This window comes from Fukomys damarensis, unplaced genomic scaffold (assembly GCF_012274545.1).
Source record: "Fukomys damarensis isolate Sample0158 unplaced genomic scaffold, DMR_v1.0_HiC HiC_scaffold_10, whole genome shotgun sequence".
Classification (NCBI taxonomy): Eukaryota; Metazoa; Chordata; class Mammalia; order Rodentia; family Bathyergidae; genus Fukomys; species Fukomys damarensis.
This window is the reverse complement of record NW_022900922.1, coordinates 26132064-26150420: the sequence shown is the minus strand read 5'-3', so window position 1 is coordinate 26150420 and position 18357 is coordinate 26132064. Positions and strand designations below refer to the sequence as shown.

Here is an 18357-nt window from a genome sequence, read left to right as displayed (position 1 = left end):
GCCACACCACTGAGCTAAATCCCTGGCCCTTTAACAGATGTTTTTAAAGTGAAAGGGTCTGTGTTGTGCATCCATTCATATTGCAGTCTCTGGTAATAGGGCATCAATGGATTAATATGTTAGAATTCCGATTTTGGATCTTATTCTGGTTCCACCTCTGAGTGAGTATAGGTTGAGTGTCCCTTAATGCTTGGGATCAGAAATATTTCAGTTTTGATTCTTGTGAATTTCTGGATATTTGCATAGGCTTTACTGATTAAACATCATTAATTTGAAAATTGGGAATCCAGAGTGCTCTAAAACCTGAAACTTACTGAGCTTCATGCTGGTGCTCAGAAGATTTAGATCTTGGAGCAGTTGGGAGTTTGGATTTTCAGGTTAGGGATGTGCAACGCGTGTCTCCAGGTAGATCATTCCTTTGTGGGCTTCCTGTCAAAGACAGTACTTGTGATCTTTCACTTCATTTGGTGTGATTTTGACCTTGAATGACTTCTTGATGTCTATGGCATGTGATCTTGTTCTTCTCTCCTTTGGTGTCTCCACTGTGCTTTTGGGTTGGAAAATACTTGGATGTTTGTGGGGAATGTGGAAGAGTGCATGGCGGTCATCCTGGAGCAGAGGTCTCCTCCTGGACTACTTTCCCTTTCCTCTGCCTTGTGAAGGAACCGGTAGCAAGTCCAGTGACGCGCATGTAAACCACCTCTTTGTGCCCATAGCATGCAGGTAGCAAAATGAGAGTTCCAGTCAGCCTGCATTCCAAGTGGCAGTTTGGCCATGAATAGTAAGTAGGTGGTGATTGGTGACTTCTGAGGCTGTCATTTTACTCTCAAGCCACATCAGGATGGCCTTTGAAACCACTTCCCCTTAAAAATCATCCCTTAAGTAACTGACTTGCAAATAGGTGTCTTTTTCAAAAATACAGTTTTTTGCTTTTTAAATAAACTAGTGGCTCCTTAAGGGATCCATTCTGTTTTCCTATCTTCCCTCTTTTTTTTTTTTGTTTTTTTGTTTTTTGAGACAGGGTCTCATTATGTAGTTGAGACTGACCTGGAACTCACTATGTAGCTCATGCTGGTCTCGAACTCACAGCTATCCTCCTATCTCAGTCTCCCGAGTGCTGGGATTACAGGTGGTGTGTGCCACCATGCCCAGCACCTTTTTCCCCTCTTTCATAAGCTAGACTGATCACAGCCTTGAGCCATTCTGCTGCAGGATCGACGGGGGGTTTGTGTGGCATTGTTTTATTTCTGCTCCACCCCTGTTTCACTCTGGCCCTGGAAGAGGAGCTACCTTCTGTCTGACTTGCCCTGCTCGGAGATGTGGCGGGAAGCAGAGAGGCTGCCGCCACCTTCAGATGAGGCCCCAGGGCCCTGACATGAACAGCACTGAAGGTCATCCCTGTCCAAAAGAACTTGCTGTGTAGCATCATTCAGTATGGCAGTCAGAAGCAGCATGTCCTGCTGGAACTTTGCAATCTGATTGGTTTGGTTAAGACTGAATTTTGTGTTTGAATTAACTTAAAAGAAAACTCCATGTGGATTGAGACAGCCAAATGGCATGGTGCACTTGCATTCAGGATGAGCACAAAGCCATGTTGAAACAAGTTGTGAAAATTCTTGATAATTTTGGCATCCTCTCTTTGTTACTTTTGTTCTCAGTAGGTCTTTCAAGATAGTCATTGTAAATCATTTTAGAAGCACTTTGAAACACTCTCATAATATGCAGACAATTTTGACAAAGTAAAAAGTGGTGAGATGTAAGATGGGTGTGATGGACGCACCTGCACCGGTTGCTCAGTAAGCTAAGGCAGGATAATCACAGTTTGAGGCCACTCACAATTTGAGGCTAGGCTGAGCAGTGTAGCAAGACCCTGATAGAGCTGGGGTTATATGTCAGTGATAGAGCACTTGGCCTAGCATGAGGCTCGAGTTTTGGTCATCTGCCCCCCCAATCCCTTTTGGTGTTTCGGGCAATCTTAGACTACTGTATTGCCCAGGCAGTCTCCCATCCAAGCTAACCCAGCTGTACCCTGCTTAGCTTCCAAGATCAGGTGCATTCAGGGTGGTATGGTCACAGACTGGGAATACTTTATTCCCACCATTATGACTTAATTGTTCTGTAATCAGTTACTACGTCTGTGCTGTTGACATACTCAGTGTGATACCATGTAAATGCAAATTTCCCTTACATTGTGTTATCAAATGAATTCATGTTGGTTGTCAAAAAAAGTCCAAGATTTCTGAAAATTATGATGACTACCCTGAAAGGGATATTGTGATGCTCCATATTTAGCTAACACAGGGGCATTTAGGTGGTTTTGTTGCTAGACTTCTGTGACACATGAAGCTTTTGGAGAAAATGCCGAATAGAACACACTATATTGTTAGCAGTAATTACTGGTATATTGGGACTTAGATAATTTCACTTATTAATAAAAAAGGATTATAGGAAAATTTGACTTTCATGTAACTAAATATTTTAGAAAAGGGTTTAAGTTAGAGAACCCAAAAGGTGTGCATACTGTGAGGAGGACAAACAGCAGCCTTTAAATGTATGAGAAGTTGGCACCAAAACAGTTAACAGCTGCAAAACTGAAATTATTAAAGGTATAAATATCTTAAACATAGTAAATCAAGAGTTTTGAGTGTGGATTATTTGATCTGAAATTTGAAAGTTATATCTTTTACTTCTTGAAATTCTTCATTTGGATCCATGAAAATACAGAACTCATAATTGGTTATAAGTCCACGTGAGCTGTTGACATTCTTTCTGTGCTGACTGTGGGAATTGGAGCATCATGGAGCGAGGCCTCCGGGGTGAAAGATCCTAGGGCTTCTGAAGGCCCTGAAATTGGCATTGAGTGGTGACTTCTTCTTTTAGCAATAGTTAACCGTGCATCACTTTTTTGGAATAGGCAAGGTGCTAGGTTTTGCAGGTTATACAAAGCAAGACCAAATTCTCTTCTTTCAGGAATGTGACAAGTAGGTCAGCATTGCCTCCATAAGTTTTCTTGTAGTGAAGTAGTACCCGCAAGTAGTGTGTGAAATCTGGCCAGAAAGAAGAGAACAGTCCCAAGAGGGCACAATGCATATAACGCACCAGGGACACAGAGAGCAGGAGAATGTGTGATTTATCACACTCAATTTACCACAGTGTCTTTCTTCATGTGGCTTTACCAGGTTCAAAAACCAAAGTATTGCTAGTCAGCCTATTGCATGGCACAGGAACCTGATATAGGAGAATTTAGCCTCCTTCCCTCTTTGCTTCTGTCATTAATTCCTTAGTATTAATTTCTAGAAGTGAAATTACTGAATTACAGATTGTTGGTATCCACTACCGAGTTGCTCTTTCAAAATGCTATCAGTGTAGAACAACCCTAGCAATGTTTGAGAATATGGGTTTGGTAAGAAGCAGAACTTTGACAAGACGATTATCTGCTCTTCATTTGAGACCTCATTAGCCCTTGGTTAGCATTTAAAAAGCAAAATCTTTGTTTAGTATTTCCCAAGTAGATAAAATGACTATGTTGAGGTTCTGGTTGAATTTTACTTTATACTGTTAAGTCACATTTAAAAAATAATTCCTCACATTGATTGTTTCATTTGGTATCATTTTTGTGTTTACCTTTTAAAATCTATTTGAATTATTTTCAAATAGGTTTAATGCAGTAATAAAAAAAGTCGGTACTGATGTCCTCGTTTAGGGCATGCCTGTAATCCCAGCTATTTGGGAGGCTGAGGCAGAAGGATCACAAGATTGAGGCCAGCTCCAGCAACTGATCAAGACTTTATCTCAAAATAAGAAGGACCGGGGATGTTGCTTAGTAGTAAAGTGCTTGCCTAACATATGGGAAGCCCTAGGTTCAATCCCCCTTACTGAGGCAGGGGGCCCTATAACTGAAAAAGAGTTGAGTACATTGTTCCCATGCAAACTCATTAATACATATAGTCCTCACATGGTTACATAATTTAGCAAAACCCTTTTCAACAACCAGCATTGTCCTTCTATTTTGTAAAGTCAGGATTAGCAAGAGGCCATCTAGTTTTAGTTGTGCTGTTTCTGCTCTGGCCCACAAAGGCTCTTCATGAAAGGCCTTTACCAAATAAATCAAGCTTTTAATTTTAAACTCATGCGGAATATTATCTTAGTGTCTTAATTGGAATGTTCTGGTTTAATTGTAGCACTGTTTTGTTGGCATGAAGAGCCAAGTTAGTCTCGGTAGTTTGTCATCCAACCTGGATCACCCCACCAAGTTGTTGTAATTATTGGTATTATTTTATAATTGTATGGTGTGGGCCTGAAGTCACGTTGGTTATCAGGCCAGCCACATGCATTACACAGTTCAGCGCTGTAGACGTTTCAGGAATTATCAAGCCCCCTTGGAAGGAGTCCAAGCCAGACTGCATGTATACCTAATTCTGCTTGGTATAGTGCCAGTGTATTAACTTTTACTTAAGTTAAATTCACAAGTAATATTTATTATTATACTATCGTTGAGTGCTCACATTGTGATAATGTCTTTGAAAGTCAAATATTAGCATTGGTGGATCACTTCCCTCCATTGACTTTTATTACAATTTAGGTGATATGATCAATACTGTGTAATTTGGTCCCAGAGCCAGAAATGTTAAAATACAGGTATTCCCCAAAGATTGCTCAGGATCTTCTACAGATCTGAGATCCATAGGTCCTCAAATTCCTTGTTTTAAAATGGTGTAGCTGGGTGCAGTAGCTTTCACCTGTGTGCTAGTAGGGAGTTTGAGGCAGGAGAATTGTGTGTTCAAGGCTAGCCTAGGCATCATAGGTGACATACAAGAAATCTTTCCCCACAAATGTTGGAATAACCAATGTGGCTCCTCCTGTGTACTTTATCATCTCTTCTCTGGTTATCTTACCTAGTGTAATCTAAGTGCTGTGTGAATACCTATCATTTAGACCCTATCATTTAGCAAATGATGACAAGGAAAAAATGTCTGCATGTTCAGTGTGGATGGAATTTTTTTTCCTTGAAGTATATTTAATCTACAGTCGGTTGGTTCCAGATACGGAGGACTGACTGACTGTCCATGACTAGAGCAGAGTGAGTGATCATTAAAATTCTTTATTTTTTCATATGAAAAATTCAGACTCTACCATTGCATATGCTCTTCTACTCCCTTACATGGCAGTCTACACTATTTCCCCAGTTGTTCACGATCAGCATTTGGATGTGAATTTTTGTTTTAATTTCACAGAATTCCAGTGGTAAGGCTCTGCTTATTATGTAGTTACTTATCTAGATAGCAAGAAATTAAAGAGCGTTTGGAGGCAGAGGTGGATTATAAAAATTTTTTAAAAATGTTTTTAAGTGAACATTTGCAGTAGATAATGATGTCAGAGTTCTAAGACTTATCTTTTCTTTTTTGGCGGGGGCAAGCCACTAAGAATGAGCTGACTTTTCTGATGGATGCATGAATTAAACAAAGCCTTACACTTGTGAGGCAACTCAGGGCCTATTTTAGATATCCACATTTAAGCAAGACATAAATGACTTAGTTTTAGGAAAATCCTAGGTTGCAGTTTGCTCCACTTATATACACATTTTTAAAATGCTAAGTGCCTCTGGTAGGTTTGCTGGCATTCACCCAAGTTGGTGGTAATGAAGTGGTTATGCACAGGTATATGCTTGTTTGTGGAAGAGGCAAAATATGTCCTCAGACATCCTGGGGTTTAGGTGATAATTAGGTGGAAGGCAGCCCTGTACCTGGCTGGGTGCACAGAATTTCTTTGGATAGGAGATACTTTCTGAAATAGCACTTTTGTGTTCAGCATTCAGGTCTTTATGTAGATTACAATGACAGCCTCATTGGTGCATAAGCAACAGTTGACACCTGCTTTGGAAATCACCTTGGCATTCATCTTGTAGATTTGAACACTTTCATATCTAAGGATTTCCACTAATTTCACTCCTAGATATGTATCCAGGAGAACTGAATGCATGCTTTCTAGAAAGGAGACCTGGGGAGGAATTGCAATGAAAGAACACACTAAACAGTTGAGGTGCTCTTGGAAAAACGATGTCAAAATAAATATGGGCTAATCAGTTCATCAGTTGTGTAACAGTGAACGTGAATGGTACCAGCAGAATCATGGCTGGGTCTCAGAAACTTGGTGTCTACTTGGAAAAACCCAAGTCCTATTGTGATAAACCTTTTTTGGGAAAGTTTATAATAAAACAGTGAAATAAAATGTTATTTAGGTATACCTTTTTTGTGCTAGAACTTAAAAATTCATGAAACGGTAGAGGGGAGCTCATAGGTAGTGCTTTAGGTAACATTTTAGTAATTGAATTTGTAGTGGAGTGATAGTTTTCATATTCTCAAATAAAAAGTGGGGAAGAAGACTGAAGTTGACCATATTTGGGGAGTTTTATATTATTTGGGATGTATTATGATATTTGAATATTGAAACTTAGGTGTTGATACTACTCACATAAAATTGGACCAAAGAGAAATTCCTCTCCAGCTTTCTATATTTGGAGACAGGGTATCCCTGTGCAGTTCAGGTTGGCCTTGAACACAACAATGTATTCCAGGCTGTCCTATAAACTAGCAGCAATCCTTCTGCTGGGATTACAGGCACGTGCCTAGCTCCTCCCTACCCTTTCTGCCCTCTGCCATTTTAGATGTATAAATAGTGAAAGTTGTGATTCCTAAACTGAATGTAGTTCCTGTTTTTATTCTTCATCTTTGAGAGGATGTAACTAATCTGGAACTGCTTGTGTGCTTCCTCTTTAATAAGGGAGCAGCATTTTGACTAAGCAGTTTAAAACCTAGTTTTGTTCACAAGTAAAGGTCTTATTATGTAGCCCCAGCAGCTACACAAGACTGATGATGAGGAAGTTTGTCTCATCTTTTAAAAACGTGTTTTCTCTGCAGTTGGTGTGAAGGGGAGGAAGCAGTGGTATTAGAAAAGGGCCTGGGTGAGCTTAGAGATGGGAGTGTGGGAACTGGGGTTGTTGAGAACAAGCATCCCTACTGGATCTCAAACATCACATGCCTCAGGTTTCTACTTTCCATCAAGATTAGCACATATCAAAATATCTGCTTGCTGTCTTTTTTCCTATTCTCTGCTTTGGGTGGTTTTTCATTATCAAAGGAACCAAAAGACCTGTCCCAATCAAGGGAAAAGAAGCCAAACATTCGCCCCTTAACTGTCCTTCAACTGTGTGTGACCTTTGTTGCAGTGGACATGAGCCAAACACTTGCCCTGCATCTTGGGAGCGTTTTGCCTTGTAGAGTGGCGCTAGTTCTGGGGTTTGCTGGGTGGGCCCACACTTCAATACCTGAGCCGCAGAACCGGTGAATACTCTCCTGCCTGTCGAGATGCAGGAACTTGCTCTGGATCTTTGTGAAGAAGCAAACTGGCCCGAGTCACACGTTCCTTATCAGCACAGTGGGGAGACTGTGTGCCACATCTCCAAGGACCTATCTGTAATTCTGATTTTGAAGTGGTAGATGCCATATTGACACATGCCTTCCCCTGTGTCCTGATGTGGGAATTTAGGAGACAGGAAGGAGCTTGCCAGTACGGCCTCTCTAACTCCAGCCAGGTGACAGTAGCAAAGTTAGCATCTGCTTCAGGGGTTTTTCCAAGGTTGAAGTGAGTTAATGTGTTTGAAGTATTAGAATTCCAAAGGGGCTCTTGAGATGATGAGCCAGCAACTAGGAAACAACACACTAAAAGTATTAGTAATGAGTTTCCTGGTTCCCTGGGGTAAATCTTGGAGGCAAACTTCCAATGCCCTGTGGTTTCTAGGAGGGCTTCACCACCATCTTTCCCCCCTCCCTGTAATGGCATAAAGAAAGGCTTGTGGCTGGTGCTGAGAGCATGTGTTTTACACATCTTCATTGCCAGATGCATTTCAAAAGCTTCAAAAGAATTGACTTGAAAAATCAAAAAAAGAGATGTGTGCTCCAGTTATCTGAGGCCAGTTGGACGCCTGCCTTTTCCACCCCTCACAGCAGCTGCCAGGCCACAGAGCCTGTTTTGTGAAAGATCCTCAAGAAACAATGAGGGAAAACAGCTTCTGTTTGATTAGATTAGATCAATTTATGTGCCTTGGGGAGGGGCCTGCCAGGGCCGCGGCAGTGGGGAGGGGAGGGCGGCCCTGCTTGCCTCCCTGGCCTGCCGGCCCTTGCCTCCCTTCTTAAATAATGAAGCTCGGAGGTGGCTGGAATTGCAGGAAGGGGGAGGGCACCAGGTTTCCCAGCCAAAAAAACAAATAAAAATAAATAAAAGGCAAGTGCTGAATGACACAGATTATGATATTAAAAAGGGATGCCATTGAAACCGTGCCCTGGATCCCGCTGTCGTTAGGGGTGGGGTGTGGGCGGGGAGTGCGGAGGGGAAGTGAAACGTCTGACAGGCCAGGGCACAGAAGTGCGGACAATTAAACTGTGACTGTCCTACCTCCCCGCATGTCAGAAAATCTGTAACTTGGATTTTTCTGCATTGCAGGTTGGGGAAATGGCAGGATGAAAAAAGCTTGTCGGTCTGCTCTTTTGCTTTTTCTCATTTTAATTTATCAAGCTGGGAAGAAAAAAAAAAAAAAAGCCAGGCGGAGACCCCTCCTCTTCGGTGTTCGATTCCCTCGCAGTCACATAAATAACCTTCTCTCTGGCTGTCTCCCCTCCCCCTCGGCCCCATTGCTGCTCGGCCGTCCTATTGCCGCGCGGAATCTGCACCGCCGCCGCCGCTCGCTTATTACGTACAGGGGAGGATTGTTGACAAGTGCTCCGGAGCCTGCCTCACTGCGCTCTTCCTTCCTCCTCCCTCCCTCCCTCCCTCTGTCCTTCTTCCTCCCCGTCTCTCTGCAATGATCCGGCTCTGAGGATGGCTGCTCCACGGGTCTGTCAGGTGCAGTTTTTGGTGGCTTATCTTGAGGAGCCTGGGATAGAAGGTCTGTTCCTATCAATAAAATAAAAACCCAATAGCTCGAGATTTGTTTCAGGCTGGTATGGCTTTTGTTGGAGAAATAGGCCTTTGTGGGTTTCCTTGCTGGGGTCCTGATTAAATCCATTATGGATGGCAAGGTGCTATATGTGTGTGTATATATATGAGTGGTATGTAAAAAGTGTTGCGATTTGTATAATGTTAATATTCTTTTAGCTTTGATAGCCTCCCTAGGGGCAACGGTGGCTCCTGCAAAGGCACTGTGGAAATTTACAAGAGAGAATTAATGTTACTCTTAAAGCATTAAGCTCTGTTGACCATTTTGGCCAAATCTGCAGTTTTAACCAGGCTCGCATGAATGTAGACATTTCTCTAGAGACTGAACGCCATCCAGCTATAGCTGATCCCTTTATTTTATTACCAGTTTATATGATCATTTCCCAGCATTTAAAAATAGATGTTTGATTAAAGTTAATTAGTTCATCCTCACCCTAGCTCTGGTTTCCTTTCTAAATAGTATGTTTGGTTTCATTTCCCTGAATCCTTTCTTTATCTACCTCTTCTTGTCTCCTTCCCTCAAAAGATGGAGGAAACTGAGGCAATTAAATAGATACTGAGGCCTCAGGTAATTTTCGCTTAGACCTAAATGCTTTGAACTTGGAATACTCTTCATTCTTCTCCCATATTTTTGTATGTTACTCTGTATTTGTATCACTGTGTAAACATAGATGAGTGTTAGGCGCCATCGATTTTAGGTGCCTCAGACCTTTGCAGATTCATGGCCACCACATTCCGATAGTCCTGCTTCCATTGTACTTCAGTGTTGGAGAGACTTGGCTCTGCAAGGCAGTAGGCCTCTCTGGGTTTGTTTCCTGGCAGCAGGTTTTGTTTGGACTTTGAATAGACCACTTGATCCTGTTAGTATATTCATCTGAAAAGTGGGTTGATAGTTAATTTGTTTATATGCCAACAAGTTAATAAGGAAACAGGGAGAACTGAAATTTCTCCCAGTCCTTCAACAAACTTAAAACTTCCTACGGGGCCTTTTGAATCAAGGCCACCACTCAGGATTTGAGGTAAAGGTACCTCTCTTAATTTATCCATGAATGTGGAATTTTGCTTGTGTATCATCACAGATTAGGACACAAACTGCTAAACTTTATGGTGCTTGTGGATTGAAGTGAAAGCCATCCTTTTTTATGATTTTTAGAGATCCTTGAAGTCAGAGAACTGGTTTTATTTGGAAACTTACATTTGTGGGGTAAATTGAATGATGCCAAGCTTTAAAAACTAAAACACAAGCGCACATTATAATTACCTAAAGGTAAGAATATCATTAGCTATCTGTCAGCATGCTGTGTATGTGGAAATCTCCCTTTGAGAAGTACAGGGTCCATGATATATAAAGGCAAGTTTTGCTGTTCTAGATTATGTGACCCAAAACCCAAAAGGTTTTGAACACACTCATTTATCTATTAAAAAAAAATCTGTCACCCTAGTGTTTACCTGTACTTCATAAGGTGCTTCGGTCTTGTGCTCTTGAGGGCAATGAGACCATTGTTCTGAATCTCATTTTCCACACCAGCCCAAACTCAGATTTGCCTTTTGTGCATTTTTTGTCAGAATGGGGAAGGCACCTTTGACCTCTTGAGGTGGTCGGCCTTGGGCGTCTGTGTCAGTAGCTCTTCATTAATTAACTGGAGAGCTCAAGGATTCACACTTTTTGTGCTTAGTTGCCACCAGCTTGGTAGTCATATGTTTGACTGATTTGTCATTGTGAAATTAAAAGGGTGTTGAGAAGGTGGATGGACGTAGAAGAGTTGTGGCCTGGGATTAAGTAGAGTTTTGGTGATGAGAGGTAGAAGTAGAACTTATCATTGTGGAACATAGTAGGTGTTTAAAATTTAGTCAGTGTTCTTCAAGATAGTGTATTTGCTCTAAGGCCATGCATGTCATGTTAAGCATGAAAAATAAATGAAAGAGGAAAAAGTGTAGGAAGTACAGACTTTGACCTGAAGAAATGAGCTATTAACCCAGAATGACAAGTGCAGGATTCTCATGGTTGTGATCATGTCGTATAGAAATTCCAGGGTTGGTTCAGAGATCTTTCTTGAAGATCACCGCTCCTTTCTACTGAGATTTTGTTTGTTTATGTTGCTTTAAGCTCATGTGGACGTTTTGCTGTTTATTATTTTTGGTTGAAGCCTGTCCCTGAAATAGGAGCATTTTTCTCTCCTTCTGAGTATTGATTAGGAAGTGGGAATAGGGGAAGGCTGGATTGTCTTTGAATGTTGGTCACGCAGTGGAAGAGAAGGAGACTAGATAGCCAGACAGGGTCTCTTATAGAAATCACAGTGATCTTCTTGCCCACTCTCTGTGTGACTTTGCAGGGCTTGTTCCTCATGGCTGAAGGTGAAGAAATGCTGTGTGGGTTCCAAGGTCTCAGACCTCTTTCTTGCTTGATTCTGAAAATAGGTTCAGACATTTTCTGGCCTAGCCCAGTAGTCCAGCTTTTCAGTGTTAATAATTATCTTGTCAGGTTTTTTATCTAACATCCTTTCTTAAAAAGCTGGCTATGTGAAGGAGACTTAGATTTCCAAAGGACATCTTTGGGACAGAGATTGGTGGTGATCAAAGGGTTTTTGTGGAGTGACCACATAAGTCAGTACTTATATCTGTTAATATATTTTGGATGTCGAGGCCATAAAGGAACAAAAATAGTGTTTCCCCCTGTTCGTATCTTTTTAAAGGGGTCGTGGGTGGAGGAGATGTCGATTACATTTTTTAACTGGAGTGGGCATCTCCATAACAGATTGGAGAGTAGACAAAAGGGAGCCCCAGACTGCTGAGGGGCCATTCTCATGAGAGAAAAGGATAATTATTTTCCTCAGTTTGAGGTATGAAGCCATTTTCATTTGTGTCTCATTGACCATAAGGGAGCCACTGACATTCTGCCTTGATATCGTCATTTGTTGCCAGCCACATCAGTGTGTTGATCTGGTGACCATGTCAGTGGGCGGGCCTGGACTGGGCTCTGCAGAGCCCCCTCCCTGTCACCTCTTGTCTTGGACCCTGGGCTCTGTTGGAGGCGTCACTGAGACCTGAGCGAGTAGGATTGGGGTTAATTTCCACATTCCCGTCGGCCCCAGGAAGCTGGCCCAGCATCAGAATGCCTACACTGTTTGAAAAGCAGACAGTCCATTTTTTCTTTCAAAGTCTGAGTGAACACAAGCTTTTATTTTTCAGTAGTAATGGCGGCAAAGCACGCATTCTGATTACCTCAGAGAGGGTCTCAACCAAGAGGGCTGCTTTTATAATTTTCCTCCCAACTTAGTGCTGTATGTGCGCGCGTGCACGCGCACACACACACACACACACACACACACACACACACACACACACACTGAAAAATTGCTGCTGCAAATGAAAGCCCCCTTTGGAAGCTTGTCTGTTTAATATGTAATGCGATACCTTGTCTTGCAGTGAAAGGGCTACAGACAGCATTGGCTCTGTAACACCGAAATCACCTTTTGTACGTGGCTTCCACAACAAAGCTAAATACATTGACTCTCCCTAATATGCTAATAAGTTTGGTGTGCTCCAGATGTTTGAGGAGTACTGGAATGGCTTCAAAGCCCTCCTTGTTTTTCCTCTCTTTTTAACCCTTTTTTTGGTCCGTGTTGGTTTTGTGGAATGGGAGACATTAGATTTTCCTTTGGTTTGTGTTCTGTCATATAAATGTAGATGATGGAGAGGATGAATGACTTTGCATCTAGAGCACTATACAGTTACAAGGGCTACATACATACTGTAGCACCATCCCCCCTTTCAGGTGTTAGAATTACCAAATGTCTAACATGTTTGCATTCTGAGATCTAGAGTTCATCAATTGTCTAGAAGTTCCTTAGCCGAAGGAATCTTTGGCCTAAATTGTGTGTGTGTGTGTATGTGTGTGTGTGTGTTTCCTAGCTTTCTTCAAGGAAAGGCAGCAGGGAGGTAATCATACATATAATATCTCCATCTGCAACAGTAAGTTTTACTGCCCTTTTCTCTTCCTGTTCCAGACTCAGGAAGAAGCCTGCTCAATTTCATTTCCTTGTACAGCCTTTGGAAGGCTTTTGATTTGTCGCCAGTTTGGGAGATGGCAGGAATAGCTTCTGAATTTACAGAACCTCTGGTGGCAAGGTTCTGTTGTGTATGATCTTTTGGGTGCCACATCTTGGTGGCCGAGTGGTGTCCTGGATGTGACAACGCTGCTCTTGTCAGCTGATGTCTAGCTGAGGTTGCAGGCACAGTCCCCAAGCTGTCTTTACCGCAGTGATTTGGAATTTTGAGCTCATATTTATTGCTTTTGTGAAAGACAATAGACATGGTTTAATTTAAGTTCAACCTACTGAATATTAATAGAGGAGAAAGAACAAATGCTAATGTGAGGAGATGGAATCTTTGGGCCATTCAATTTCCTCTGTTTAACCTCCTCTCCTCCACAAAGGTTTGTGTTGGTTGGGGGAGGGGTTTGGAAAAATAAAAAATGGTTTGAGTATGTGAAGGAGAGGATGCTGTTTCATTATTTCCTGTTGGCTAAAAATAATAATAACTTAAAATCCTGATGGTAGGGCTGTGTTAGGAAAAAGAAAAGGCAGTGCACAGTAGTTTCTCCGATGCTGTAATAATGGCCATTCTGTTCCGTGGCATCGTATTAAGTCTTGCTGACCTGGCTCTCCTTGATTAGGCAGGCTGTGTGATTTGGCTTAAAACATTCAAAAATGAAAAAAAAAAAAATCAGCGAGAAAGAATAATGGAGATGTGAGGAAGGGAGTAGATTTGAGAAAAAGAAAAGGCCCTGATTTATCTAAACATGTAGACTGTTGAACTAAAAATTAATATAAATGTTTTCTGGGCTGATAAATACAGGATGGGTAGATGTCAGTTCTACCTCTACAAAAAGGCTATGAAAGCAACAGACCTGTACTTTGCATAACAGGCAATTAATTCTCTGCGTATGGGCCCCATGTTAGGAATCTGGAGAGTGAATGATTCAGGCAGCAATCCTGCTCAGGTCATCACTCACAGTTTTTCCTTGAAATGGGTGGGGTGAAGGGTGCTGGGCTTGGAAGATTTCTACTCTGAGGATGGCAAGGGGACCGTGGAGTCACGACTATTAGTCTTTCCCTTGCGGCTCAATAATACCTTGGAATCAGAGTGGCTTCATCCATTTGCCTCACATTGAACTCACAATAAAGCCAAATGAAATTCCCAGGTATTTTCATTTTATATAAGATCTGTTCATGCAGTTTCCCCAAATTTGTATTTATACATTTGTGTTGGGAGCAGCCTTTATACACCGAGGCTTTTTAGACATGAGCATTTCCTCCAACCTGTTATTTTTTGTCTGTGTTTATCATATCATCTGACTCTTAACAGCCTTTCTGATGAATGTTGTAATCAAGCATGTACCTTAACAAGACTACAAGTAAAAGGTGGACCAGTGCGCCAGCTGTCAGAACTTCAGTGTGGGTGCCTCCCTGAAAGTTGTAGTGAATACACTGCAATTGTGTCCTGTCACCTGGAATTAATCCATACTTGGCCTGCAGCTTTCTAGTACCTAGGAGAAGTAGGTCTTCCCTAACTATAGGTATGACCCTACAGTTCCTAGCAGAAGTGGTTCTCAAGTTCTGCTCCCTAACCAGCTTTGGCATTGCTTGGGAATATTACAATAAGACTAGCTTTGGGATCAGGCCCCCTTTGATGATTTTCATGTACGCTCAAGTTGGAGAAATGACTGCTTTTTACTTCCTGTCAATTGAGTAGTTTAGTCTACGGAAGGCTTCATTTGCTCATTCACTGCTTACGCAGAAAATACTTATGGTTTTATTATATACCAAAGGGCAGAAGAGCATTTCTAGCCATCTTCACCTAACAGCAACTCATCCTTTATTTTTTTCCATGATTTGAACATAGTTTCACAAGAGCTTTTTCTTCTTCCTTTTGCTTCTCCTTTTCTTCTACCTCTACTCTGTTTTTGTGTTTAAACATATTGCAAATCCTGTCTTTTATGGTCTTTGTATCGCTGGCATTTGGTATTGGTATCTGGTATTGATTGATATTCAGTAGTCTTCCCCTATCACTTGGTCCTTTTAAATACATGCAGTGTTTCTTCTTGCCAAATGATCCATGCATACAACTGTTTGTCTCTCTCCTCTCATGAAAATTTAGATTTTGTTGGATGATGCCCACATCTTCTGACAATATAGTAGGTATTAAACGAAACAAATTCAGATCCCTCCCTCCTCTCATTAGCCTTCCCTGCCGTATTCTCTTATGTATATATACACTATTGGAAGGTTGGACCCAGCCAAGAATGCACTTGTAATTAAGGTGCCACCTCTTTCATTTTTTTGGTCATAAATTATGTCCTGGGTCCCTTTGTAACTTATGCTGAGAGTGTTGTTTATATTATCTGACTGATTGGGGGTCTCCCCTTCCATCTCTGTTAGTTCTCTAAAGTACTGCCGATGAATAGAGATACTAATTTAATCATGCATACTTTTACTTTTTGAGAGCTACACTCAAATAAATTAAAATAAGCAGGTGAAATTAATTTTAATATACTTGCCCTAGTACATCTGAAGTATTTGCATAGTTAATAGTGTAAAATTAATGAAATACAATTCATTTTTAAAATTAAAGTTCAGTAAAATTTAAAATTCATTTCCTTATGCAGACTAGCTCTGTTTCAAGTTTTTTTCTTTTCTTTTTTCTTTTTTTTTTTTTTGGTACTGGGGATCGAACTCAGGTCCTTGTGCTTGTGAGGCAGGTGCTGGAACCACTGAGCTAAATCCCCGACCCTGTTTCAAGTTTTTGATAGCGACACTTGACTAGTGGCTACTGTGATATATACATAGTATAGCTCTTACCTGTGAAATGTCATACCTCTGTCCTTGAATTCTTAGGTCTCTGTACTGTTGGATTTCTTATTTTTCTTTTTGTTTTACAGTGCATACTTCCCACAATTATTATTCTTTGGGAAATTCATTATCAATTCTGTATTATAACCATAACAGTAAAAGCCTCATTTGTATAGGTTAGTAGCCATGAGATTTTATATACTACATTGTTTAGATTTCCTACCTTGAGTTATTACTCATTCTCTTAAATGATGTTAAAAAAATAACTGTGGCAGTGTATGCATAAACAGGGCAGGCCACAGGGCTCTGCTGCTTGGTTGTATTGTGTTCTCTCTAATCTGCTCATAAATACTGTATATAGCATACTGTGTTCCTCGAAATCTTTAGACCATCAAGAATCACTCTTGCTTCAATTCATACAATACTGTTTCATACAAGGAATGAAGTGCTCATAAAATTGGTAGGTTGGAAGAGAGCCAAAAAAGGAAAAAATTTGAGGGATCATCTTGTACTTTTGGCTTCACGGTGAAACACTTGTTCCCTGAAATTACAAGTATTATACTGAGCACTGCGGCCGCCGCCCAGTTCCTGATGCCCACACCGCTGGTCACCGCATTGTTCTGGGATGCTGGTGCAGTTGAATCTTCTCATTGACAGAACCTACACTGCATCTGTAAATGCGAAGGAGTCTGAACAGTGAGACAGTGAGGCTTTTATTCAGCTGTTGCCCATGAGTGTGGCCTTACTGATTGCTTATTAAAATTGTTCCATATCACTTAGTAGACAGCTGCTTTAGAGCCCCCTACGGGCCTGCAGCCCCCACCCTAGGATCCTCATTTTGATCCCCAGAAGCGTATCCATTGGCACCAAAGGTAGAGAAATCCTACAGTCAAAGAGAGCCCTTAGCCTTTGAGAAGTCCTGTGGCAAATCTTGTTACAGTCTAAAGTAATGGATGATTATGAAGAGAAAATAGTATACATTAAGATTTCTAGTTTATGTCTAAGATGTAACTACAAGATAACATTTATTGTTGTGTGGCATGTACTTTTTCCTGAAGGAAATTCCAAAGATCTCTATCTGTGGAATGAACAACGTTTAACTTTCAGAAATAACTAGTTTGACTTGATAATAATTGATACTCCTTTACACCCTTTAGGCATAAAAGTGTTTACATACATTAAAATAGAACCCTAAATTACACATATCACTCGATTCCAAATTTTTGCTTGGATATCCTACTATTGAAATTGCTTCCTTGTTGGGCCTTTTACTCTCTTAAAAGACCTAAAATAGGGTGCAGTTTTATTGTTCTGTCCATTCCAGAGGTGTGTGTACTTGAACATTTCTCTTGTACCCACAGTCTTGTCTGCCTTCACCAACCAACACATAGAAACAATTGTGGTAAAGTGCTGCTTCCTGATGCGATGTATTTAAGTGTTTGTCCCCTTTTTTCACCTGTAGGGCTCCTTGGTAATGACCAGTCTAAGGGATTAGGACCAGCATCAGAACAGTCAGAGAATGAGAAGGACGATGCATCCCAGGTGTCCTCAACTAGCAACGATGTTAGCTCTTCAGATTTTGAAGAAGGGCCGTCGAGGAAAAGGTTAGTACCCAAGGCTGAAAGTACCGGTACATTAATTAAACCAGGGATGGCAAACTCAGGTGCCAGTTTATGCCACATAGGAACACACATGGGCCCGCTGATATAGTCTCTTGATCTTCATAGAGGAGTCAAAGTTATAGGATTCCTAAGAATTGCCCATTAGTAATAATTAAAAATGAATAAACAGAACGTGCTGTGTTACCGAACAAAAAACAATGTTCCTACCATAAAATTTGGCCAAAGCGTTAACCAGCTTTTGTCCATCTTGGTCTTAAATGTTTCATTGATTATTTCCTAACATTAATGCTGATGTGATATAAGATGGTGTGTTTGCCATTGTCTAAAGAGAGGCATTTGTAAAAATCTGAAGAATGAAATGTGTTTTTATGATTGAATTTCCTTAGCAGGAAAGTAGCATTTTCACTGTGTACATTGTAATTACGTTGGTGTTTAACCAACTTGGTGATTTTGGAGTTGTTTTCAAGCTTATTATTTTTGTAACTTTCCTAATTAAACCTAAGATAGTTTGGAAAGAAAGCTATGTTAGTTTTATGCCTGTTTGTGATTTCAAAGTCAGTGGCAGTTACATTATACAATGATGACTTCAGTTAGAAAACCTTTTGCTGGTATTGGCTCTATTTCATATCTTTTAAAAACATTTCTCTTCTTTTACCTTTAGAATTTATATTTCATCATGTTTGATGTTTTCCTGCATTACTATCTTTCACGACATCTTAGAATCTTAGTTTATGAGATTGGGGGGAATTCCTTTGGTCTCAATGTTCTCTGTTGACTCGCTTTGCAGAATTACAGTTACTTTTGTGAAACAATTTGGATTTTCTGTAAAGCAAACCTTAGGATACTAGAAAATTAGGAGGAAAACACTGGCCATTTGTAGATACTTAGTGGCT

General features: G+C 40.8%; 1 protein-coding gene across 2 annotated transcripts in view; it reads left to right on the top strand.

The window, feature by feature from the left end:
• Jarid2 (jumonji and AT-rich interaction domain containing 2) overlaps nt 1-18357 on the top strand; it is a 243273-nt gene that overhangs the window by 129489 nt on the left and 95427 nt on the right. Inside the window, exons 1-2 of one of the 2 annotated variants that reach the window (XM_010622898.3) lie at nt 8806-8941; nt 17305-17446. In XM_010622898.3, coding sequence (XP_010621200.1) covers nt 8875-8941; nt 17305-17446 — 209 coding nt within the window. In that variant the 5' untranslated portion in view covers nt 8806-8874. Of the gene's footprint in view, nt 1-8805; nt 8942-17304; nt 17447-18357 lie in introns of those variants that run through there. The other variant, XM_010622895.3, reaches the window with a different exon arrangement.